Below are 26,824 nucleotides of genomic sequence, written 5' to 3' on the forward strand. Positions count from 1 at the left end.
GCCTTGAATCAACGCTAATCTGAAGCTGAGTGTTCCCGGGCCCATTACTTTGGTCTTTCCATTCTCCTGATATTAAGCACCTTGCATCATTGGCTCTATATAAATCTAATAACTTTAAGTTATTTTGATATTGGACAAACCTTTCACAAAACTTACCTCACGTAATAATGAGTTCACAAGTGAACTTTTCCCGATGAGTATTAAAAGCAAAGCAACAAAAATATTTGAGATGTTTAAGCTACACATTTCCCAAATGTTATGTTGCGGCCGTGAGATTTTACGTGGAGACCGCGCCGGATAAAAGATACACAAAAAATACATTCGGCTTGCATAGAAACCTTTGTGCGACACGTGATCAACGAGTCAATATTTTCTGATGTATGATTTTAAAGACAGATAAAAACTATAACATAACTGTCATTGATGGGCCTACCACTAAAAAGCTACTGGGTCACGTAAAGTTGACGGGTTTGATGCAAAACCTGCACGGTACGCTGTTGCTGGTTAATCTGATAATTTGCAACCATGCAATTTGATGAAGCTCTGAAGTACTTGGGCGATTTTGGTAGATACCAGAAGGTGATTTATTTCACTCTATGCCTCCTGGCCATCCCATGTGCCTGGCATAGCCTCGGTAATACCTTCCTCAGTGCCTCACCGGACCATCATTGTAGCCTCTACGATGGGTACACCTACAATACCTCCCAGGAGGCTTTGATGTCGTGCGCAGTGCCGAGGAAAGATGACGGGAGCTGGGACAGCTGTAGACGGTACAACATTTCCATCGGCCCCGGTGGTGTGGAGTGTAGTCCGGACGAACCACGGGAGACTATTCCATGTGATATGGGATGGGTGTTCGACTCGACCTTTTACGATAAGACTGCGGTAACAGAGGTAATAAGCTAGTAAACAACAAACTCGATCATGTTAAACATGAAATATTGCCCTCATTTCCTCCTGCTAATTTTTTTTTCAATATTAATTTTCTTTTGACGTGTTCCTTCTCAGTTGGACCTATAAATCGGTGACTGTTGTATGTTTATATGAGGCTGATTTCATAAAGCTGAAAATATTACTTAGCAAATTCCATTAAGCAAACGAATGAGTGGGGTACCAGTTGCAACTATGTAAACTTTATGGAATTCTGGCTGGAAGTTAGTTTCTGTTAAGCAAGATTTGTCTGTGCTTAGCAAGTGTTTATGCTTACAGGCTTTATGGAATTTGGCCCTGATAACGCATCGTGATCTACACGCTAGAAGGGTTAGAGTTAGGGTTGGGGCAACCGTTACGTTGTAACATTGAGACGATAGAATTGGGAACATGTATTTCTGTAGGGTATCGGAACAATGTCGGAACATGTGTTCTGTTACCTTAATGCCGGCATTGTCGGGAGAAATTTTTCTTTGGAGTATGCGCTGGCTGGAAACCCTTTAACCATCGGATATCCCAGACCCATTTAATTGTGTCTAATCATTCCAAAATATCAAAAAGTAAATAAAACCATACTTTGAAGCCATTGATCTACCCCTAGCAGATGTATTTATAGAACAAATCATGTTTTATCGCATGGTTTACATTGTGACGCGGTTTATGGTTTCGCAGTATCTATGCTTTCTTTATCTTCGATGCAAATTTACCATAAAATCGTTGCAGTTCCCGTTGCTCATAGGATTCGAACGGCCTCAAGCTACCAGCACTCTCAGTGGTCTATAGTTGGTATGACACTGCTCTAGAATTGCAAGGGTCCTAAGTTCAAATCACATCAAAGTGAAATGCCTGTGATATGTTTTCACAGGACTCGGGAAAGTACCGAGTGTATAAAGTGCTAACACACATCGGTCTAGGGGTTAAACTCAACAAATCAATATCTATCATGTTGTTCAATTCGTGGGCCGTGAAATACGTCAGAGATCTGCCGTGAACCCACATATAACCACCTTTGACATCGCCTTCATGGTTTTGGATATTCTCTGTTAAACCCGTCGTATAAGGTGTATACATAAGCCAGTACCTCGGGGCCAGTTTATGTTTACGTGACCTGTGACCTGTCAGTAAAATTTTCCAACCACCTTTCTTTCTTGGACTTTGGACATAATTATAGTTTGATTGTCAAACTGTGTCTAATCGAATAATGTTTGTACAGAGCGGTGATAAATAGTAATAATCAAACAATGATAACTTCATTGTAATGATTGTTTGCGTGTTTATGTCCCTGTACTCGCGTCACATGATGCTGCTCTCTCAACGCAACCTCGTTCCCAATGGTGCGATCTCGCTGAGCCATCCTCCAATAACGCCGTGATCGATCGCGACCACTGGAATGCGTTTTGCGAAGTTTGCCTTAAAAGAAAATATATATATATGCCTATTTGATATTATTCATAGGTGTAATTCCTTCTACGCACGTGCCCAACTTGTGACTAATGTTATGAACAATGAGAAAAATAAGACGAAATATTGTTTAGAAATAATAAGTATGTCATAACTGGTCCTTCAAAAGAATCAATGAACTGAGATTTTACTTTTTTACACAATTTGACAAAAGCAGGTCGTAAAGGGCAGATTTTACGGAACCGCTGAAACTATTCCAATATCACATTGGACAAGACTTTTTCTAAATCAAAGATGTTCTGTTGAAACGGACATAGTGATATTTCATACGGGAATTTTAACATTATGATATTACATTTAGTGCCTATAATAATATATTATAATAGGTATTGTTATTGTCTTTGTATATTCTGTTGTGTTTTTCTCAAGAGTGCTTATATGGACATGTTTTATTACTATGTGTTATGCACTATACAGGAATGGTTAATTATTATTAATTAATTATTATTATAATTACTATTACTATGAGGCAATAAAGTGTTACCTATTATAACATTATATTATTTTCATGTTGACAGTTCAACCTTGTTTGTGAGAATGATGCCCAACGGCAGCTTTCGAAGAGCCTGGTTCTAGCTGGGAAGATGGTAGGCTCTATGGTATGCGGTCAACTTGCTGACTTCGCCGGCAGGAAGAAAGCGTTCACACTCCCTTTACTCATTATGGTAAGTGTTAATCAAATATATTGGAGGTTTTTGACGAATGTTGGCATTATGATCGTGAAATATACAATTAAAGTTCATATATCGAAATTTCAGCCCAATACAGTGTCTATGTCGAAAAAAACGCGCTAGTATTAAAGACAGTGGACACTATTGGTAATTGTCAAAGACCAGTCTTCTCAGTTGGTGTATCTCAACGTATGCATAAAAAATAACAAACCTGTAAAAATTTGAGCTCGATTGGTCGCCGGAATTGCGAGATAACTTTGAAAGACAAAACACCCTTGTCACACGGAGTTGTGCGCTTTCAGATGCTTGATTTCTAAAAAAGTTCTAAACTTGAGGTCTCGAAATCAAATTCGTGGAAAATTACTTCTTTCTCGAAAACTATGTTACTTCAGAGGGAGCCATTTCTCACAATGTTTTATACCATCATGTTTTATACCATCATCTCCCCATTACTTTTTACCAAGTGAGGTTTTGTGCTAATAATTATTTTGAGTTATTACCAATAGTGTACACTGCCTTTAAACTGATGTATACCCATACACAACTTCCCAGTAGTTATAAGCATCATATTGTAAGCTTTATTTGAATAATTAATTGACTTTTTTTTTTTTTTTTTTTTAATTATTAGGCCTGTGCCGATTCCACCAGGGCTCAATTTCATACAGCTGCTAAGCACAACAATTTGCTTAGCATGAATTTTCTGCCTTGATAAAAACAGGAATCACAACAATATTTCCACATGATTCTTAAGAGGAGCAAACAACAGCTGAATACCAGTAACAAGCAATGTGCAACAAAAGGAAATTTGGTTGGTAATCCTGTTTTTATCAAGGAAGAAATGTCGTGTTAAGCAAATTTGTGTGCTTAGCAGCTCTATGAAATTAAGCCTAGGAGGTAACAAGTGACCTTATTATAAGAACAGTATTACAGTGTATTGTAAAATTGGCTCCTGGAATGTTTTCCCTCCTTTCTTTATATAAAGTTTTGTTTTAATTTCCACTAGGTTGGCGTTGGCACCGGGGCATCTTTTGTACACACCTTTACACTCTTTTGTGTTATGCAATTTCTCCTCGGCGTTTCTGCTTCTGGAACATTTGTGGTTGCCATAGTAATAGGTGATATATTTTGTCATTTATACACAAATAAAGTTAGTAGATTTTATCTTGGAAAAGTTTTTTTCATAAAGGCTGGGGCATTATGGTTCTTTCGCTGTCCATGAAACAATGTATTCGGTTAAATTCAGGACATTCAAATTTACTAGTTTGGCGACCCAGAAACTAGTTTTAAAGGCAGTGGACACTATTGGTAATTGTCAAAGACTAGCCTTCACAGTTGGTGTATCTCAACATATGCATAAAATAACAAACCTGTGAAAATTTGAGCTCAATCGGTCATTGAACTTGCGAGATAATAATGAAAGAAAAAACACCCTTGTCACACGAAGTTCTGTGCGTTTAGATGGTTGATTTCGAGACCTCAAGTTCTAAACTTGAGGTCTTGAAATCAAATTCGTGGAAAATTACTTCTTTCTCGAAAAATATGGCACTTCAGAGGGAGCTGTTTCTCACAATGTTTTATACCATCAACCTCTCCCCATTACTCGTCACCAAGAAAGGTTTTATGCTAATAATTATTTTGAGTAATTACCAATAGTGTCCACTGCCTTTAAAAGGGCTGTTGACTCAAATTTTACGTAAATTTAGAGGTTGTGTATACGTTTGGTAATAACTCTGCAAATTATTCGCAATCAACAAATTACTTGGTAAGAAGTGAAACATCTTTGAAAAGTAAAATTTATTGGTTTTAAGAAACTTCTGTTCAAAGTACTGCGATAATGGAAAAAAATATATAACTTTTTATCCCCACAAAGTTTGAATTTGAGAAGCATTAATGATAATTATTCGTTTCTCTGATTGTATACACCAAATTGCAGGATCATTCTTACTGAGTAAACATAACCGCTCCAGATTCTCGGCAATATCTAAAAAACGGAACTACTTTTTGAAATTAGCTGTGCACACGTTAGTTTCATGGTATCTGCAACTCTATAGGCCTGAAACAAATAGTGAACTCCAATTACTAAACGTGCACCATCCCTTTAACAAACTTTCTTGTCAGCTTTGACACAGACTTCATGTCACAGCCCCCCCCCCCCCTCCCCTTCAACATGGAATCAGAGAATCAGGGTCATTCAGACCCGGGCCAAATAGAGCTGCTTAAGCTGAAATTACTGCTTAACATTATCTGTTTAGCCATTATAATCACGGTACCACAGTTAAAGCTATTTTGGCTGGTAACCTTTTGCTGGTAAGCACAATGTTGTTGTGCTTAGCATATTTCCGTGCTTAAGCATGCAGCCCTATGAAAATGGGCCCAGAAGTTTCATAGTGTCTTTAACCCCATCTAATGCCAAGCTAGTCTCTTTTCCAGCCACTGAGATGGTAGGCAAGAGCCAGCGAGCCACAGCCGGTATAGTCATCGAGTACTTCTACAGCATTGGGTACATGTCTATGGCGTTGATAGCGTGGAGACTACGGGATTGGCACACCATTGAGCTAGCGATATCAATCCCACCAGTTATATTCCTGGCCTACTATTTGTAAGTTGTGTTGATTTAAACTCTACCTTCAATGTTACTTATTATAATAACATAATATGCTCTCAATTAACCTTCGACGAGGGCCAATTTTCATAGAGATGCTTTAAAGGCAGTGGACACTATTGGTAATTGTCAAAGACTAGCCTTCACAGTTTGTGTATCTCAAAATATGCATCAAATAACAAACCTGTGAAAATTTGAGCTCAATCGGTCATCGAAGTTGAGAAAGAAAAAACACTCTTGTCACACGAAGTTGTGTGCTTTCGGATGGTTGATTTTGAGACCTCATCTAAACATGAGGTCTCGAAATAAAATTCGTGGAAAATTACTTCTTTCTCGAAAACTACGTTACTTCAGAGGGAGCCACTTCACACAATGTTTTATACCATCAATCTCTCCCCATTACTCGTTACCAAGTAAGGTTTTATGCTTATAATTATTTTGAGGAATTACCAATAGTGTCCACTGCCGTTAAGCTATATTTTCTACTTGAGAAGCTCTATTAAATTGGGCCGGTTCATACTTCCTGCGAATTGGAATGCCGATGTAAGAATGTTGACGTCACTGATTCGCAACGAACAAAATTTTTCGAAAGAGATGTTGGGGCAACTCCTGCAAACAGCCATGTGACGTCAAAATTCGCATTCGCATTCATCCACAGGCAGCATGAACCGTGTTTTTGTTTTTATCCTAAAACTAAAAATGTCAGAGTTAGAACTAACCCATAGATTCGGGTCCAAGGGGTCTGACCGGAAAGTTTTTTTTCCCGTTAAAACAAAGGGATTTTCACCTCGGATTCTGCGTAACTTTGACATCTTCCGGGTAACTTTGACCTCTTCCGGGTCATGTTGACAGAGCTTCCAGGTTATTAAACCCAGGTAAAGGTCAAGCTCCAAGGACCTGAAACTGGTTTTATTTTTACTATGAGTTTTTTTAGAGTGTAAAACAGGCTTAAATCTGAGAAACCTGTCTAGTACCCAGACTTCATGAATATGAGATAAATCCGTCTTTCTGTTTATAGTATCGTACCAGAGTCTCCAAGATGGTTGCTATCTAAAGGCAAGACGGCAGAGGCCGAGAAGATCGTCAGAAAGGCGGCAAAAATAAACAAAGTGAAGATACCAGAAAGTGTCTTCCAAGATGAACCTCTTGAAACCAAGGATGAAGAACAGGTCAGTGTTATTAACAGGTTGTCTACTTATTTGAAATTTTTTTCTTTTTTCTTTTTGATTCTTTCTTTGTTCACCAACGTCACATCATCTTGGAATCTAGAAGCTTGTTTGAACTCTAAAAACACCAGGTTCCCCGGGCTCCGGTCCTCATGGGCCTGGCCGTCGATTTCACCAATTCCTTAACTTAGGATTAATCATAGGACTTAGGAGGAGTTAAGTTCCGTATCCGAAGACGATAGAACAGGTTTACCCGTCCTAACTAAAAACCTTTCTCGATTACGAGTAATGGGGAGAGGTTGATAGTATAAAACCTAGTGAGAAACAACTCCCTCTAAAGTGACGTAGTTTTCGAGAAAGAAGTAATTTGCCACGAATTAGATTTCGAGACTTCAGATTTAGAATTTGCGGTCTCGAAGTCAAGCATCTGAAAGCACACAACTTCGTGTGACCATGGTGCGAAAACGGTGTTTTTTTCCCCTTTTATTATTATATCTCGCAACTTCGACGACCAATTGAGCTCAAATTTGCACAGGTTTGTTGTTTCATGCGTACGTTGAGATACACCAACTGTGAAGACTGGTCTTTGACAATTACCAATAGTGTCCAGTGTCTTTAAGTGTATTCAGGCAATTCTGAGAGTCCGCATTTTTGTTTTTCTATCCAGGTGAAGGCGTCCGTGGGTCGGACATACACGTTCTTCGATTTGTTACGGTATCCCAATATGAGGAAAAAAGCAATTCTAATATACTTCATTTGGTGAGCATTTTCTTACTATGCCTAAGACCATATAAAGTGCAAACTATAATATATCGACCCACAATAGTTTGCAGTATATTAGCTAACAGTTATTCTTTTTATATATGTTATTATATATTCTTGTTGTAGGATCAATACAAGTTTTGCTTTCACGTGTACAATTAGTGATTGATTTCGTCCTTATTATTCTTAATAGTATATTTTTAAAGGGCTAAAATTGGGCCATGAAATACACGTCTGTGAAATGGGGCCATGCATGCATGGTTACGAAATAGGCCCTAGAAATGAAATCAGGGATACCTCATAAGTAAATCACTGTAGCTCGCAAGCCATGGAAAACTGTAAGCAACACCGACCCCTGCATATATTTCTTGAAGTGTTCGGGGTCAGTTTATATACATGCACTACCAATCATATTAAACGTATTATGTAACTACCCTATCCTAAGGACAAAGCAATAATAGTTTAGTGTTTTGCTGAATAAGAAAACTTTGTTTTCGGTTATTCAAATTTGAACAGTTATCGTTGTGGTAAGTTTCTTACAGATTATACAGAACGAGGAAGCTTATAATCATGCTTTTAAAGGCAGTGGACACTATTGGTAATTACTCAAAATAATTATTAGCATAAAACCTTTCTTGGTGATGAGCAATGGGGAGAGGTTGATGGTATAAAACATTGTGAGAAACGGCTCCCTCTGAAGTGCCATCGTTTCCGAGAAAGAAGTAATTTTCCACGAATTTGATTTCGAGACCTCAGATTTAGAAGTTGAGGTCTCGAAATCAACCTTCTAAACGCACACAACTTCGTGTGACAAGGGCGTTCTTTTCTTACATTATTATCTCGCAACTTCGATGACCGATTGAGCTCAAATTTGCACAGGTTTATGCATATGTTGAGATATACCAACTGTGAAGGCTAGTCTTCGACAATTACCAATAGTGTCCACTGCCTTTAACAAATGAATAATTGCGGATGAGCAACAGTCTATAAGTTAATATTATCCATGGGTTCAAATCCTGGTCTTTGACACTTGTGTCCTTAAATTAAACCACCAGGTTGAGCAACAATCTAGTTTACTACGGTCTGTCCTTTTTCTCGGAGGATCTCGGGAACGATCCGTACTTCTCGTTCTTTCTCGCCGGTGCTGTTGAAGTTCCCGCCTACATCGTATGCCAGCTTCTATTGGGTAGAATCGGAAGGAAGTGGCTGATTTGCATATTCATGACCATTGGGGGCGTGTCGTTACTTTGCGCCATGGCCATACCAACAGGTATGTTAACCGTATCGTATGCCAGCTGCTATTGGGTAGAGTCAACCGTAAGTGGCTGATTTGCATAATTCATGACCATTGGGGGTGTGTCATTGCTCTGCGCCATGTCTATACCACTGTATCGTATGCCAGCTGCCATTGGGCAGAAGCTGATTTGCATATTCATGACTATTGGGGCGTGTCGTTGTAATGCGACATGGCCATGCCGACAGGTATGTTAAACATGTATGTTAAATATGCAAATTAAAAGAAGAATCTGTTTTTAGTGTATATGAGTGTTCGGCCAAAAATAAGTAAGGCACCTGAAACAGTCGTTCCAAAAGAGACATTCCAATTACAGTTCTATTCCCGTACTGCATCTCTTTGGAACTCCTTACCTATCACAATGTTTCCCTACATCCTACAACCTAGACTGTTTTAGGAGCAATATCAATTCCTAAACCTTCAGCTCCCCATAGCTATTTTCATCTGAAATTATTGGTAATTGTCAAAGACTAGCCTTCACAGTTGGTGTATCACAACATGTGAATAAAATAACTAACCTGTGAAAATTTGAGCTCAATCAGTCATCAAAGTTGCGAGATAATAATGAAAGAAGAAAACACCCTTGTCACACGAAGTTGTGTGCGTTTAGATGGTTGATTTCGAGACCTCAAGTTCTTAACTTGAGGTCTCGAAATCAAATTCGTGGAAAATTACTTCTTTCTCGAAAACTATGGCACTTTGTTTTATACCATCAACCTCTCCCCATTACTCTTCACCAAGTGAGGTTTTATGCTAACAATTATTTTGAGTAATTACCAAAAGTGTCCACTGCCTTTAAATGTTTTCTTCTCGTAGCCCCTTATACAGAAGTGGTCTTCACCCATGTTTGGTGCATACTCACAATGAAAAGTAACCACAAAAACTTGCTGTTGTGTTTTTTGTTTAGATATGGCCACGGTGACTTTAGTCATTGCAATGATCGGCAAGTTGTGTATTTCAGGATCCTATGCAATTGTATACCTGTATGCAATCGAGTTGTTTCCGACACCTGTAAGGTAAGAAGAAGAAAATAAATGCACATCTTTTTCTCCTTTTGTCATGACAAATCACGATCCCCAGAAAATATCTATCAAATTGTCGCGGTGCACGTTGCTACAAGCTTCTAAAACCACAAGTTTGTACTGCCAATTTTTTTAAGAGTGATTACCATAAATATCCATGTCATTTTCTGGTCTATAATGCAATGGGAGACTTTGGAACGCTAGGTGGCAGCAGACTGTCCAGGTAAATTGCCTTGTTTACGTAGTTGTGAGCTTCCGCACATTACCAAGAACAATGGATTTTATTATTAACCCGGTTAAGTCTTCTGCCACCAAGCGTCCCAGAAAGTCCCCTATTCAGGATAAAGTCGACCCAAAACAATCTAACCTACCTTTAGAACAATGTTTACCTCTCTCTCTCTAAATCTACCAGGAATGTTGGTGTGGGAATGGGCTCCTTCGTGTCCCGTATAGGCTCCATTGCTTCCCCGTATGTCCTCTATCTTGGTGACGTCACTTTCTTCCAGTTTCCGTTTCTTGTATTTGGAAGTTTTGCTCTGCTGGCTGGCGTCTCCACTCTTCTACTGCCCGATACACTGGGAGCAAAGCTACCTCAAACCATGGAGGAGGGGGAAGCATTTGGCAAGTAAGTTGGGGAAGAAGTAGTCATGGTGCGAGAAGCTCTAAGCGCTTTTTTTCTTCAGACTGTTCACAAATTTGCCTTTTTCATCACCGTTCACCAAGAGAGGGCGCTCTATGTATATCATTGAATTAGTGTACATGGCCATAGACCTTATCGCAAATACCAATGCGCAAGCGCAGACTGTTGAATGAGGTGCATTGTGGGATAGATATGGATCAAATTTGGATACCAGCAAGACCATAATGCACCTAATTCCAAGCTTTACGCGCGCGCCCCGGTATTTGCGAAAAGGTCTATGTGTATGTACATATCCGTCACTGAGTGACGGATATTCGCGCTATAAAAAACCCCACTATTATTATAATCTTTCTTCGTTTTTGTGGCTCTTGGAATTTCCATAAGTTTGCTTCCTGTTTGTGAAGACAAAAATAAAATTTGACAAGGGCGGTGATGAAGGCTTTTTAGTGTTGTTGGCGTTGCATAATGTGTGAGTCCGAGCAGATGCAGTTAGTATTTTGGCACTAAAATGTACCTCACATAGCTATTATTAGTTTGGACTTCTGTTTATTATTTTTCTTGTGCCAGGAACATGACTTTCCGCGAAATGTTCAAACTTCCGAACTGTCGTCGGGTTCCCGACCACGAGGATGACGAGAACCAGGAAGAGAAATTCCATGCCTTGGAAATGAGTGCAGCGTATTGCAACGTCGGTGTCCAGACTGAAGATTGAACGCAACAATATTGAACACCAGGGCCCAATTTCATAGAGCTGCTAAGCACAAAAATTTGCTTAGCATGAAATTTCTTTCTTGATAAAAACAGGATTACCAACAAAATTTCTGTTTGTTGCATATTGCTTGTTACTATAGTAATCAGCTGTTGTTTGCTTATCCTGAAAATCACATGGAAATTTGGTTGGTAATCCTGTTGTTATCGAGGAAGAAATTTCATGCTAAGCAAATTTTCGTGCTTAGCAGCTCTATGAAATTTGGCCCAGATGTGTCATGATATACTTACAAATATATAGGGGGTTGGATTGAGTTGTTTAGGGGTTTAAATGTTGATTACTTTGTATGGCCACTGCATCGTTTACGAACGGTCGCGACGCCATTTTGTTTCTTAACCGTTAGCTCGTCAGTGGAGGTATGAAAAAAAAAACGAACAAATACATTCAGCATACTTTGCTTATGCACACGCAACGTGAGTGAAACGGCCGTGGGCTTTCTATTAGCTCTCCGCAGGTCGATCCCCGGTGCGTTCGAATAGCTTTGACGTCATTCGCGGGGCTTCCCCGTGTAGCAATTTTTCTTCTTTAGAAATGCCACCCCCCAAAAAAATCATTTTTGTGTTAAAGGCAGTGGACACTATTGGTATAAATTACTCAAAAAAGTTATTAGCATTAAACCTCACTTGGTAAAGAGTAATGGGGAGAGGTTGGCAGTATAAAACATTGTGAGAAACTGCTCCCTCTGCATGATGTTTCTCGAGATAGAATTAATTTTCCACGAATTTGATTTCGAGACCTCAAGTTTAGAACTTGAGGTCTCGAAATCAACCATCTAAACGCAAACAACTTCGTGTGACTAGGGTGTTTTCTTCTTTCATTGTTATCTCGCAACTTTGATGACCGATTGAGCTCATATTTTTACATTTTTAAACTGATTTAGAACAAAAAATCTCCCGCATTGAAAAGCCCGACGCCAGTGGCAATTTCTTAGTGCATTAACAAGAGGCAAAGCAGCTCCAAGTGCCCTGCTTGTAGAATGGGGGTCACTTGGGGCTGACCGAGGTGCATGACGTCACGACGAAAAATTTTAAAAATGGCAGACATTTAGTTTGAACTTCGGCGGGACTTTTCGGTTGGTTTGACACACAATTTCACCCAACAACGAGTTTGAACACACCCTTAATATTGGCATGGTACTAATGGGACTCAATGGTAACTCAATCTGTCCGGTGGGCCTACAGGTAAATTTGAAATGAGAGTGCATTGACCCCGGAGAAAAACTCCGTTTAGTTTTTGAGATTTGAGAGTTTATTTTTTATTTTTAACAGGATGTAATAACGTAATGCAAATCCGTAATAACGGATTGTTAATCCGTAAAAACGGATTGCAAATCCGTTATAACGGATTACTAATCCGTAATAACGGATTGCGAATCCGTTATAACGGATTTGAATTTTATTTTTTTGCTGGCACTAATGGGCCTTCGTAGAATTGTATCGGGGCTTATTTTTTGTATTATGGTTTGGCCACTCAATATGTCACACCACTTGTCTCACGTATGTGACCAGGGTTATAGGTAATGGCAAGGGAAACTTATACTTTATGATTTTGCGTGCAATTTCTTTTTCTTGTTAAGTGCCATTCATAAATGAACCATGGAGAGAAATAAACGACAATTTCTTTTTGAGAAAAACTCTGTGAATGTATGGTAATTTCAATAGATACTTTTTAAAGCAAAGAAGCACGCACGTTGCTTCGGCCTCGGACTATTTTGACAATAAAACGCAATTCTACTGGCATAATGGTATAATAGTTGATCACTGTGGCGTAAACCGTGGTAGTATAACAGAACTTCTAATTTTACGGCTGGGAAAAGGCTGTAAAATAAGGTTTTCCACAAGGGGTGCAAAATCTAGTGTGTACAACAAAAAGCTCAGGGTGACATTTGGTGCTACACAATGGGGCGTGGTGTTGCCCTCTCCTCCTATTGTGAAAGTCTTCTAAACAAACTAAATTACGTTTTATCCCCGATGCAGTTACACACAATGCAGTTTGAAATAAACGTGGGCTGTTCGTTATGAAATTAAAACAAGGTTATAAAGATAAAACAAAAGTATAGTTTAAAGGCAGTGGACACTATTGTTAATTACTCAAAATAATTATCAGCATCAAACCCCACTTGGTAACGAGTAATGGGGAGCTGTTGATAGTATAAAACATTGTGAGAAACGGCTCCCTCTGAAGTGACGTAGTTTTCGAGAAAGACGTAATTTTCCACGAATTTGATTTTGAGACCTCAAGTTTAGAATTAAGGTCTCGAAATCAGGCATCTGAAAGCCGTAACTTCATGTAACGAGGGTGTGTTTTTCTTTCATAGTTATCTCGCAACTCCGACGACCAATCGAGCTCAAATTTTCTCAGGTTTGTTATTAATTTGTATGCATATGTTGAGATATACACATGAGAAGACTGGTCTTTGACAGTTACCAATAGTGTCCACACAATATGCCTAGAAATAATTGTGTGGTTTTCCTCTTACCTCGTTAACTTAATACACAGGCCGCCATTTTGTAAAACCAAATTGTTGACCCAACAAAATTGCGGACCCTTTTAAAGGCAGTGGACACTATTGGTATTTGTCAAAGACTAGCCTTCACAGTATGTGTATCTCAATATATACATAAAATAACAAACCTGTGAAAATTTGAGCTCAATCGGTCATCGAACTTGCGAGATAATAATGAAAGAAAAAACACCCTTGTCACACGAAGTTGTGTGCGTTTAGATGGTTGATTTCGAGACCTCAAGTTCTAAATCTGAGGTCTCGAAATCAAATTCATGGAAAATTACTTCTTTCTCGAAAACTATGGCACTTCAGATGTAGCCGTTTCCCACAATGTTTTATTCTACCAACCTCTCCCCATTACTCGTTACCAAGTAAGGTTTTATGCTAATAAATATTTTGAGTAATTACCAATAGTGTCCACTGCCTTTAAGCACATCAAACAAATCTAAAAACCGCGTCCTATAAACATCTTTGAATTGTCCATTTGTCTGCCCGGGTGTTCCTGCTTATGTTATGCTTTTTTCTGTCCTCAGGCATCTCACCAGAAGCCTGTACTATTTCCATGAAGTTTGAAAATAAACTGGGTGAGTCTGAATTCAAAAATTTACTTTCAGCCAGAGCCCAGAGATTCTGTCAACCAACGAAATTGTACAGAAATTTCTTCTGATAGCGCCCTCTGTTGAGTCAACCTTTTTCAGCCCATCCTACTACTTGCATTCAGGGATAAAGACCATTAGTTTAATAGTATAGAGGACCGTCACAATAGGAGATGGGGGCAGTACCACGCCACATTGAGCACCACCGCATGCCACCCTGAGCTTGTTGTTAAAGGTTTCGAACTCTCTTTTTAAAACCTTATTTAAAGCCTTTTCTCAGCCGTAGAATCACAAAGTTCTCAAACAAAGGTTATACGCCACAGTGATTTGAAATTACGTCAGTAGACCGGAACACATTTATTCTGTGTAGCAGGGACATTATTTGTTGATAGAATTAATCATGGTTCTTAGTTTCTGTATGCCACATAAATCCCCATTTCGCAGTTGTGTGTTCATGGATCGCAGTGTGCACTCAGTTGGTCATAGATTCCTGTACAGCTCGTAGCTAACTTAGAAGTCACCATGCAATTTGATGAAGCTCTGAAGTACTTGGGCGATTTTGGTAGATACCAGAAGGTGGTTTATTTCACTCTATGCCTCCTGGCCATCCCATGTGCCTGGCATAGCCTCGGGAATACCTTCCTCAGTGCCTCACCGGACCATCATTGTAACCTCTACGAAGGGTACACCTACAATACCTCCCAGGAGGCTTTGATGTCGTGCGCGGTGCCGAGGAAAGATGACGGGAGCTGGGACAGCTGTAGACGGTACAACATTTCCATCAGTAACGGTGGTGTGGAGTGTAGTCCGGACGAACCACGGGAGACTATTCCTTGCGATGAATGGGTGTACGATTCGACTTCGTACACTAAAACTGCTGTTTCTGAGGTGAGATTCCCGGAATGAGGTTTAAGCATGATAGAACAAGCAAGGGGTCTGCTCAAGTTTCCACATTTATTTCAATCTATTTTGATTCTTTGAATCGTTATTTATGTATAATTTTTATATTTGTATACCAGTGTAAAGCGTAATAAAACTAAACTAAAACATGTGTTGATTTAATCTTCAAATCAAATTTCCCACACTACCCCAGCCACCACCATGCAGACGATGTTTTATTCAAGACGAACAATTTTCTTACAGCTAAACTTCTCATTTTATTCTGCATCATGGAGTGGGCGGCTACCAAAAGCATCCTTAAAAAAATATCATTCATCTCGTTCTCTACCGACCCTGGAAAAATGTCCGTATCCTGCCACCACTTTTTCACTCACTTTTCATTATTATTGATTAGAATATTGTGTCTGTTTGTATGCAAGTCGCCAGTCACACAAAGCCTGAAGGCCACTTCAAGGTGTGTGCTACAATCTATGTTGTCTTCTTCAATGGGCCGTTGCCACCTACTCCTGTGTCTGAAAACAGGGTTACACCCTTTACAGTCCACGGATGTTGGCTTGGGTATCATCCATCAAAAACCTGGCTGGTGGTAGATCAGAAAACAATACCTCCCCAATTTTACGAAGCACCATGGTTGTGCGACACTATTGGTAATTGTCTAAGACCGGTCTTCTCACTGGGTGTATCTCAACATATGCATTAAATAACAAACTTGTGAATATTTGAGCTCAATTGGTCGTCGAAGTTGCGAGATAATATTAATAAACAAACACTACTGTCACACAAAGTTGTGTGCTTCCAGATGGTTGATTTCGAGACCTCAAAATCTTATTCTAAGGTCTCGAGATCAAATTCGTGGAAAATTACTTCTTTCTCAAAAACTACGTCACTTCAGAGGGAGTTGTTTCTCCTAATGTTTTATACTGTCAACCTCTCCCCATTACTTGTTACCAAGTACGGTTTTATGCTTATATTTATTTTGAGTTATGACCAATAGTGTCCACTGCCTTTTAACAACAGCATAGTTGTAATTACAGGGTATTTGTTTTTTAATATGGTCCGTGTTTGCGGCCAAAATGCAAATTTTTTTTGTACTCAACACTTCGGGTAATGTTGCCCAACTACTGAGTAATAAGGTAGCTATTTGATGAGTATAGTTTGACACTAGGGTTTGGTAAGAAAGTTGACGCATAGATCGACAACTTGTTGCGTAGCGTTTTACCCTTCAAACCACCACATTCCCTTTTGAACATCACATCACAAAGAGTACAATTTTACGCAACACTGGGTACTTTTTTTTTCGAGTGTGACACGACAAATTGTTTTTATTTCATCAGGTATTTTTTTAAAGTGCAGGAACCTGGGGAGCCAAAGTCTTTGAGATCAACGACTATGGGTGCGTTCGTTTAGCTTCCCTGGGTCGACCCCGGTGTGTGGCGGGTTTTTTTCCAGGACGAACGTGGGTAATTATCTGCACACGTTCGTCCTGGAAAAAGAAAACGCCACACACCGGGGTCGACCCGGGGCAGCTAATCGAACGCACCCTGTATCATACCACAAATCTACGGGGCGTTGGTGTAATGCTATTATCTATTTTATTATTTTTGTTTGTTTCAACATTTCACAATTTTTTTTAAAGTGCAGTAACCTGCTGAGATCATAGACTGTATCATTCCATATATCTACGGGGGCGTTGGTTTATTGTTATTATTTTGTTGTTTGTTTGGGCAGATTTTTTGTAAACGTCATATTTATAAAAACAGACCCACCCATATTATCCCTCTGATATTAAACAAAGCAAAATAGTGCACGACTCTTTTAAACGCTGGCTCACATAGTAGCGGCAAATACCCAACGGAATGTGACGAACGTGAGAATTTAAAAACGTTGGCGACAAAGCGAAAGGGGCAAAATCAAAATTCGCTGACGGGTGGGAACGCTATTTGGCGGATTGGCTTGCGGCAGGGAACGGCAGCTGACGGTGTGTTGCGGCAACGGTGACGTGACTCAACGGCCAAAGTCTGTATGTGTGCTGCCGTCGATTTCACAAAACGATTTTACAAAACTCTTCCTAACTTAAGATTAGTCTTAGGACTTAGGACGAGTCCCAACCCTGCACTGTAGCTTGCATACATTAAAATTAATCCTGAAATAGGACGAGTTCGAGATAAGACGAGTCTTAACTCTTTGTGAAATCGACGGCGGGTCGTATAAATAGTCGAGTTTGTCGTTCCCACTCCCACGTGATGTCCTGATCGTCCACTCAGGCAACGACTATCAACAAAGTGTATAGGCCATTTCAGAACGTGGAAATTTAAGCTTTTGCAGCAGCAGAATTTTGGTTTTAGTCTTCCGGACAACATTAAACAAGCTCAAACATTAAATTTATTTAAGACAAAGTTAAAAGCACCTTTTTTTTGCAATAGCCTTCAGTACTTTTCCGAGTGTTTATTGTTATTCGTAGGTTTTTCCGTTTATGTTGTAGTGGGATTTGGTGTGTGGGAACAAGGTAAAGAGGCAGTTATCTAAGACGCTTGTCCTCATCGGTAAGATGACGGGGTCCTTAATCTTTGGTCAATTCGCTGACTTTGCTGGACGGAAGAAGTCGTTCACACTGGCGATCCTTCTTATGGTAAGTGTGAAATATTCGGGTGAATAAATCTTGGTCAGTTCTGTATTTGTTCAAATTTTTCAGTTGAATTATGGAGGTCAAAGGCACTATCAGGGGTCTAGGACTAGTCCTATGAGATATACAAATTGCATGGATAGTCCTAAGTTAGGACGAGTAACTGGTCCTAACTCGAGATAAGACTAGTCCTAACTCTTTGTGAAATCCACCCCTGGACACCTTTATTAGTAGTTAAAGACAAGTCTTCTCACCTGGTGTATATCAACATAATGCATAAAATAACAAACCTGTGAAAATGTTTAGTTCTAATTGGTCGTCGATGTTGTGAGACAGCAACGGAAGATAACACACTCTTGTCGCACAAGTTGTGTGGTTTCATGAAATGCTTGCATTCGTTACCTCAGCTGAGGTTTCGAAGTCAATTCAAATAGTGCGAAATTACTTCTTTCTAAAAAAAAAAAAATACGTTACTTCATCAGAGGGAGCCGTTTCTCACTTTGATTTATCTTACCAATGATCTTCATATGCCAACAGTTATTTTGAGCAGTAACCAATGGGAGACTTTGGGGCGCTAGATGGCAGCAGACTTACCGGGTAAATTTCTATTGTTTACGTAGTTCTGAGCGTGCGCACATGACCGAGAACAATGGAGTTTACTTGGTCAGTCTGCTGCCACCAAGTGTCCCAAAAGTTTCTCATGGCGTCCAGTGCCTCTAAGTGAAATGATGCAGTTACGATGTACATCTTTAAAGGTGTTTTTGTGTTTTTGTGTTATCCCCCAGGTTGCTGCCGGAACTGGGGCGTCGTTCGTCACACACTTTGCCCTTTTCTGTTTCATGCAATTCCTACTCGGTGTCTCTGCATCTGGAACATTTGTTGTTGCCATAGTAATAGGTGAATGATTGGTAAAGCCCGGTTAGCATATTTTACGCGAATTGCGAAAGTGAAGCAAGTTTTTTTTACACCACCCCCCCCCCTTTATTTAGCCTGCATATAAGGGTCAATTAAGAACTAAAAAATCATTACAAAAAGGTATGCAGACGTAATCACATTGTAAAACTAAATTTTATTCCATGACTGCACCACTTTGTAACGCTTTGCATGATTTCATCCTAAATACAGTCTAAACTTGTTAAAAAGGAAGATAAATTCCTAAATCCCCACTGTTTCAAATGTTTTCTTAGAGTAGATTTTTACCTAGTCTAAGAATTGTTTTTTTTTTCAGGCCGTTCGGGGCAAACTGGCATCAAACACAAGTCAAACAAATTAAAAGACCAAGTGTCTGAAGAGACTTGTCCCGAGACTACGTCTACGTTTATTCTCCTCTCTGCTCTGCTTAATGCTTGGTGTGCTATTCTCTTTTCCAGCCACTGAGATGGTTGGCAAGAGCCAGCGTGCAAATGCAGGATTGATCATCGAGTACTTTTACACCATTGGGTACATGTCTATGGCGTTGATAGCGTGGAGACTGCGGGACTGGCACACCATTGAGCTGGCGATCTCCATCCCACCAGTTATATTCCTGGCATACTATTTGTAAGTTTTGATGGCATGATAATAAACGATTATAAACCACCGAAGGAAACTGTCCATTGCTATAATGACTAGCCTCACCTGTATGTGACACGCCACGTTAAAAACGTGGAGGGTGATATTACATAATACGGTAAAATATTACAGGCTTGCTTGAGACAAGACTGCTACCCTCAACAGCCTCTGGACACTCTTGGTAATTACTCAAAATAATTGTTAGCATAAAAACTTGCTTGGTAATAGAAACGGATCCCTCTGAAGTAACGTAGTTTTTGAGAAAGAAGTAATTTCTCACTGAACATTTGAATTGAATTCTCGAACTCAGGAATCTGAAAGCACACATACATTGTAGCTTGTTTGACATGGATTTTTTCTCTTCCATTATTCTCTCACAAATTCGACGACAAAGTGAGCTCAAATATTCACTTTGTTATATGATACACCAAGTTAGAAGACCACTGGCCTTTGACAATTTAATACCAAAGGTGCCCAGTGCTTTTAACGGGGTAGGTAGTCGGACTGGGTGCACCGTGTTGGTGTTGTTGTTGTTGTTGTTGTTGTTGTTGTTGTTGTTGACGTTTGTGGTGTGTGTTTTTTAGTTTCTTTTTTTTTCTTCTTGTATTTTACTTCAGTATCGTACCAGAGTCTCCGAGATGGTTGTTATCTAAAGGCAAGACGGCAGAAGTAGAGAAAATTGTCAGAAAGGCGGCAAAAATAAACAACGTGAAGATACCAGAAAGTGTGTTTCGCGATTACTCTTCACAAACTGGGGAAAAGGTAAACACTCCCAATTCCGTATACTATTCAAACTCAGCAAATATCAGCCCTATTTAATTTTTTTCGGTATTTTTAGACAAAGCCTACCACCCTTGACTGTACCCAGCTTACCTAACTGTACCCGGCTTACCTAAACGGTTGTGTATACTTTTAATTATTGTAAAAGACCAGTATTAACTCACTTGGTGTTTCCCAACATACATAAAATAACAAACCTGTATACAAAATATTGGGCTCACTTGGTCATCGAAGTTGCAAGAAAACAGTGAAAGAAAAAACACCCTTGCTTCATACAAGTTAATCCGTAGTTAGAATACATAATCTAAGAAACGTTTGATGCATAAGTATTTCAGGTTAAAGACACTAGACACTATTGATAATTGTCAAAGACCAGTCTTCTCACTTTGTATATCTCCACATATGCATAAAATAACAAAGCTGTGAAAATTTGAGCTCAGTCGGTCGTCGAAGTTGCGAGGTAATAATGAAAGAAAAAACACCCTTGCCAAACGAAGTTGTGTGCTTTCAGATGCTTGATTTCGAGACCGCAAGTTCTAAATCTGAGGTCTCGAAATCAAATTCGTGGAAAATTGCTTCTTTCTCGAAAACTACGTTACTTCAGAGGGAGCCGTTTCTCACAATGTTTTATATTATCAACAGCTCCCCATTACTCGTAATCAAGAAAGTTTTATGCTAACAATTATTTTGAGTAATTACCAATAGTGTCCACTGCCTTTAACTCGTAATTAGAATACACAATCTAAGAAACGTTTGATGCATTTAAACATTATGTCAGGTTAAAATGTTTTTGAATTAATTTCAGATCATTGGAAAGGAAACCAAAACGGTGAAGACGTATACTTTCTTTGATCTGATGCGATATCCCAACATGAGGAAGAAAACTCTCGTCATTTATTTCATTTGGTGAGCTCTTAAAACACAGACAATAAATGTGAACCATTATATTGTACTCTTTGAGCTTTTAAAAACTTCTCTTAATTCATTTCATGGCAAATTATTTTGATTGCACAAAGCGCCCAATATGATGTATTGCACATGACGTCATCTTTGATGTAGACCAATGAAAAGTGCACACATTACGCACTGCTTACAGCTATTAGCCAATGATAACCTTTTACGTCTGCACGTTGCATCAAAGTTGGCGGCAAATGCAAGGGATCTATACGAAGGTATTTTGCTCCTTGTTAAAGGCAGTGGCTACTATTGGTAATTAATCAAAATAATATAAGCATAAACAGTTTTTTTGGTAACTTGTATTGGGGAGCTGTTGATAGCATAAAACATTGTGAGAAACGGCTCCCTCTGAACTAACGTCGTTTTCGAGAGAGAAGTCATTTTCCTCGAATTTGATTTCGAGACCTCTGAATTAGATTTTGAAGTCTCGAAATCAAGCATCTGAAAGCACACAAATTCGTGTGACAAGGGTGTTTGTTTATTATTATTATCTCGCAACTTCTAGGACCAATTGAGCTAAATTTTTCACAGGTTTGTTATTTTATGCATATGCTGAGATACAGCAAGTGAGAAGACTGGTCTTTGACAATTACCAAAAGTGTCCACTGCCTTTAAATTTACTACAATCTTCTCCTTTTACATGTAGGTTAAGCAACAATCTAGTTTACTACGGTCTTTCCTTTTTCTCGGAGGATCTCGGCAAAGATCCGTACTTGGCGTTCTTTCTCGCCGGTGCCGTCGAAATTCCCGCCTATATTGTATGCCAGCTGCTATTGGATAGAACCGGACGGAAGTGGCTGATTTGCATATTCATGACGACAGGGGGCGTGTCATTGCTCTTCGCGATGGCCATTCCAACTGGTAAGTATTTAGGTAGGGCGCCCTTGGCTGGAGGGCAGTAGACTCACTGGTACCCTGTCTTTAATGTTGGTGCAGCTGACAAAAATCACATCCGACCAATTAAAACACTGATATGTAAAGTTCACTTTCGGTTGTCTGCATACAGTGTCTTGTGTATTGTATACAGTTCTTGTACGTGTATGTAAATGTTGGTATGTTTGATTCAACTGTGTTTGAAATGAATGTAGTTGAAAGGTGATTATGGGCGGAACGTGGGCAATTAACATAAAATAGGCGTGTTTTTGCCCCAAAAAACACTCTCGCGCATGCACGAGCTTTAGTGATGACCGCAAGGGACTTTTGGCCACTGGTGGTGGTATGTGGAATGAAAATAGTTGTGGTAAATAAATGGGGACCACACAACCTGCCTTTCTTCTTATACAGGTTGTGATGAACCAGTCTGGCTCCTATTTCTTCCTCCATGGTCCAACCATGGAGATATACCATCCATGGTCTATTTTCATAATGTCCCTCCCTCCCCCTCCCAACCATATCCAAACATATTTTATCGGGCAATCAAGACTTGGCAATGAGAGCAAGCGCGACGCATTTTATGGACAAAAGGTAGAGTTACAAATACGCAGTTTTACACGGTGAATGGTACTAAATATACATGTACATTGTACATGTAACATGTGTACATGTAACATGTGTACGTGTATGCGTGTATGTGTACATGTTTAACATGCGTGAGTGTATTTCCACAATTATTATTACGTCGAAGTACGCATGTGCATGGGAAAATGTATAGTTAACTACGCCCATTTATGTAAATTGCCCACGTTCGTCATAGGAAAACAAAATACGCGGACGGGAATATGACCTAGGCTAGAGGCCACTCTCTGACATTATTCACAAGTCTCCAGTGTGACGTCAGATGTTCAGGCTAAAAAAGGTGTTGCTCATTGGCCCATCATTGTTTTCCCCAACACCTGGGCCCAATTTCATAGAGCTGCTAAGCACGAAAATGTGCTTAGCCTGAAATTTCTTCCTTGATAAAAACAGGATTACCAATCAAACTTTCATTTGTTGCATATTGCTTGTTATTGGTATTCAGCTGTTGTTTGCTAATCCTGAAAATCACGTGGAAATTTGGTTGGTATTCCTGTTTTATCAATGAAGAAATTTCATGCTAAGCAAATTTTTGTGTTTAGCAGCTCTATGGAATTTGGCCCTGATCATTAAATTATTTTTTTTTTTCTCCGTAGATTCGACCACTTTAATATTAGTTATCGCAATGATCGGCAAGTTGTGCATCTCAGGGTCGTATGCGATTGTCTACCTCTTCACGATAGAACTCTTCCCGACGCCCGTCAGGTAAAATGAAATCGTCTATAAGTTTAAAGACACTTAACACTATTGGTAATTGTCAAAGACCAGTCTTTTCACCTGCTGTATCTCAACATATGCATAAAATAACAAACCTTTTGAAAATTTGAGCTCAATCGGTCATCGAAGTTGTGAGATAATAATGAAAGAAAAAAACATCCTTGTCACACGAAGTTTTGTGGTTTCAGATGCTTGATTTCGAGACCTCAAAATCTAATTCTAAGGTATCGAAGTAAAGTTCGTGGACAATTACTTCTTTCTTGAAAACTACGTTACTACGGGAGCCGTTTCTCACAATGTTTTATCAACAGCTCCTCATTATTTGTTACCAAGTAAGGTTTTATGCTAATAATTATTTTTAGAAAATGATACATCAGTACTTAATGTTCCATGTTCTCGTGAATCAGTATGTTCCCATGTTCTCTGTTTCCTTTACCACCAGGAATGTAGGTGTGGGAATGGGCTCCTTCGTGTCCCGTATAGGCTCCATTGCTTCCCCGTATGTCCTCTATCTGGGTGACGTCACTTTCTTCCAGCTTCCGTTTCTTGTATTTGGAAGTTTTGCTCTGCTGGCTGGTGTCTCCACGCTTCTACTGCCCGATACACTGGGAACAAAGCTACCTCAAACCATGGAGGAGGGGGAAGCGTTTGGCAAGTGAGTAACAGTAAAAGTCGCTTCTTATAAAGCGCACATACCGTGTTTTCCTGCAAGGTATGTGTGGCTACATTTTCAATTATGAGATCTATTAACATAGCACCATGGAATTGGTTACAAGGTGCAGCGGCGCAATATGCTGCCAAACTTCGGAGCGAACCCCTAAATAAAATAGTTGGTAGATAAGATGTCAACCCGGTTATGGGTTCCGTGGGGTCTGACCCGTTTCCGTAAACAGGTAAACATATATAATCATAAACCATGAATTTAATGTATAAAACCGCAATTATGGTGATTATGAAATGCGCTATACAAAAACTATAGTTATTGTTATTTTTTTATTTTTTTTATAGGAATATGACTTTTCGCCAAATGGTCGCGTTTCCAGGATGTGGAAAGAAGTTTGAGCAAATCGAAGATAATCACGATCGGGATGAGAAAGAAGATCCAGCAGGCTCCGAGATGAAGATGCTCAACGTGTAGTCTTAATTCAATTCGGAAACGGCGTGCCGTTGTTTTACACTGACGTTTATGGAATGTGGTACTGGTTTCAATTGTTTAAGAAATGCAACTTTATAGACGCATCTTAAAGGCACTATTGGTAATTACTCAAAATAATTATTAGCATAAAACTTTTCTTGGTAACGAGTAATGGGGAGAGGTTCATAGTATAACACATTGTGAGAAACGGCTCCCTCTGAAGTAATGTAGTTTTCGTGAAAGAAGAATTTTTCCACGAGTTTGATTTCGAGACCTCAGATTAAGACTTTGAGGTCTGAAAATCAAGCATCTGAAAGCACACAACTTCGTGTGACAAGGGTGTTTTTTTTCTTTCTTTTCTTTGATTATTATCTCGCAACTTTGATGACTGATTGAGCTCAAAGTTTCAAAGGTTTGTGATTTCATGCATATGTTGAGATACACCAACTGTGAAGGCTAGTCTTTAACAATTACCAATAGTGTCCTGTGTCTTTAAAAGATGTTTTTAGATTGAATAAATTTAAAGGCTTGTATTTAAGGTTGTGCATGGAAAACAATCCGCAATTGATAAAGTGTATACCTTCTGACGTCATGTGCTATTTAATTCATTGCTTTTCCCTGTTGATGTCCAGCGTGAGTTGAACGTCAATGACAACCTTTAATTTTTATTAATCCTTTTATCTTCCCAATTTTTTTTAGGTTTTGATGAAATAAATAAACAATGGACCATTCCACAATATCAAAAGAGTGAGAGTTCCCATGTTAGCATCCAATGACGTCACCACGCTCTGAAAGAGCCCTAAGTGATGACATAATACAACTTCTGCCGCCAAATTGGGATAACAATGTCATTTTATGGGGGCTCTTTCAAACCGATTGTTTTTATTTCGTCTAGAGCGGAATTGTGAACCCCAAAATCTACGTAAAGTATTTGGGCATTGACAAATTCCGGAGAATTCTAAGCCAATGGATGGAGATGGTACAAAAAGATTTCCCGATTCTCGAAGCTCCACTTTTAAATTTTCTTGTTTTGGAATTTTAATATTTTATAAATGTTTCTACGTTTTGGTCGGTAATGAAGGGTTTTTTTCTTTTTAAAATGTGTAATTTTATTTATCTTTAAATTAAATTTCAGAAGAGACTCTTAAAGGGAAGGTACACGTTTGGTTATGTTTATATTTATCAATAGGTATTTATTTCCTCTATTTTAAATGAAATTGGTTTGAATGAAATTACATTTGTATTTATAAACGAACTTATTCAAGAGCCTCTTAAATACTCCTTTCTTTATTCTAATTTTTGTTTAAAATTTATTTAGTTCATTTTTTTTCTCAAGTAATTACTTTCTATTGTTTATTTCTTAAAGTACTATTTTTAAAACGTAATGTTTGTTTGACTTATCGGGTATCTATGTTCACCTATCTATTTATGTGGTTATTTATTACATTATTATTATTATTTTTTTCTCTTGATGTGGAGTTATATTACTCCGTTTATTCAACATTCATCAGCAAAGGCATACATCAAATAAACACACTATCAAAAGACACTCCAGTAAATACTTCTAATATATAACAGGCACAGTAAGTAACAGAAGCTCAGAAAATAACAATAATAATAACAATAAACAAAATAATTAAATAGTTAAATGAATACCTCTATTATATATACAAATATCTACAATTTAGCGTGACTCGGGAATCACGTGGTTCGGGAAAAAACAATACTGTCAACAACAAAAGCAAAAATTAGAAAAACATGATACATATGGGACAAATTAGTATTATTTACTTACATATCTGTTATTTTCTTCAAATACTATTTTTCAGTAGGTAATCGTTTTGGTGACGGTCTGAGAATTGAAAGTATTTTGTAATAAAACTAAGAGGCCACTACGACTGGGAAGCGCTTTGAAATCAGTTTTTTTTTTCGAAAAGGAATGCAAAATCCAGTGTGTACAACAAAAAGCCCCGGGCGTCATTATAGTGCTGCTCATTGGGCGTTGTGTTGCCCTTTGTCCTATTGTGAAAGTCTTCTAAACAAACTATTTCTGTTTGCACTTCTTTTTTGGTAAAACCTTACTTTAAAGTCTTTGTAAGCCGTATGCCGCTTTAATAAAAAGTTCTGTTCATCTTCAAAGGTTTATACGCAACAGTGGATTGCTACAGTGCGTTCAGTCGACATGATCACATTCATTCCGACAATTTGTCGTAGAATAAACTATGGTTCT

The 26,824-nt window shown here is 38.8% G+C and overlaps 2 protein-coding genes across 2 annotated transcripts; both read left to right on the plus strand.

The window, feature by feature from the left end:
- The first annotated feature begins 441 nt into the window (after positions 1–441).
- LOC139947029 (organic cation transporter protein-like) lies at positions 442–13,419 on the plus strand. The gene is made up of 10 exons (XM_071944848.1): positions 442–894; positions 2,910–3,056; positions 4,066–4,177; positions 5,493–5,661; positions 6,683–6,833; positions 7,498–7,589; positions 8,648–8,862; positions 9,794–9,902; positions 10,321–10,533; positions 11,116–13,419. The coding sequence occupies exons 1-10, from the start codon at positions 526–528 to the stop codon at positions 11,258–11,260; spliced, it is 1,722 nt and encodes a 573-aa protein (XP_071800949.1). The 5' UTR covers positions 442–525; the 3' UTR covers positions 11,261–13,419.
- An 865-nt stretch (positions 13,420–14,284) lies between these two features.
- LOC139947501 (organic cation transporter protein-like) lies at positions 14,285–26,539 on the plus strand. The gene is made up of 10 exons (XM_071945429.1): positions 14,285–15,307; positions 17,802–17,948; positions 18,728–18,839; positions 19,313–19,481; positions 20,111–20,255; positions 21,079–21,179; positions 21,877–22,091; positions 23,339–23,447; positions 23,902–24,114; positions 24,468–26,539. The coding sequence occupies exons 1-10, from the start codon at positions 14,942–14,944 to the stop codon at positions 24,595–24,597; spliced, it is 1,707 nt and encodes a 568-aa protein (XP_071801530.1). The 5' UTR covers positions 14,285–14,941; the 3' UTR covers positions 24,598–26,539.
- The last annotated feature ends 285 nt before the right edge of the window (positions 26,540–26,824 follow it).

The sequence above is a fragment of the Asterias amurensis genome, chromosome 14 (genome assembly GCF_032118995.1).
Source record: "Asterias amurensis chromosome 14, ASM3211899v1".
NCBI lineage: Eukaryota > Metazoa > Echinodermata > Asteroidea > Forcipulatida > Asteriidae > Asterias > Asterias amurensis.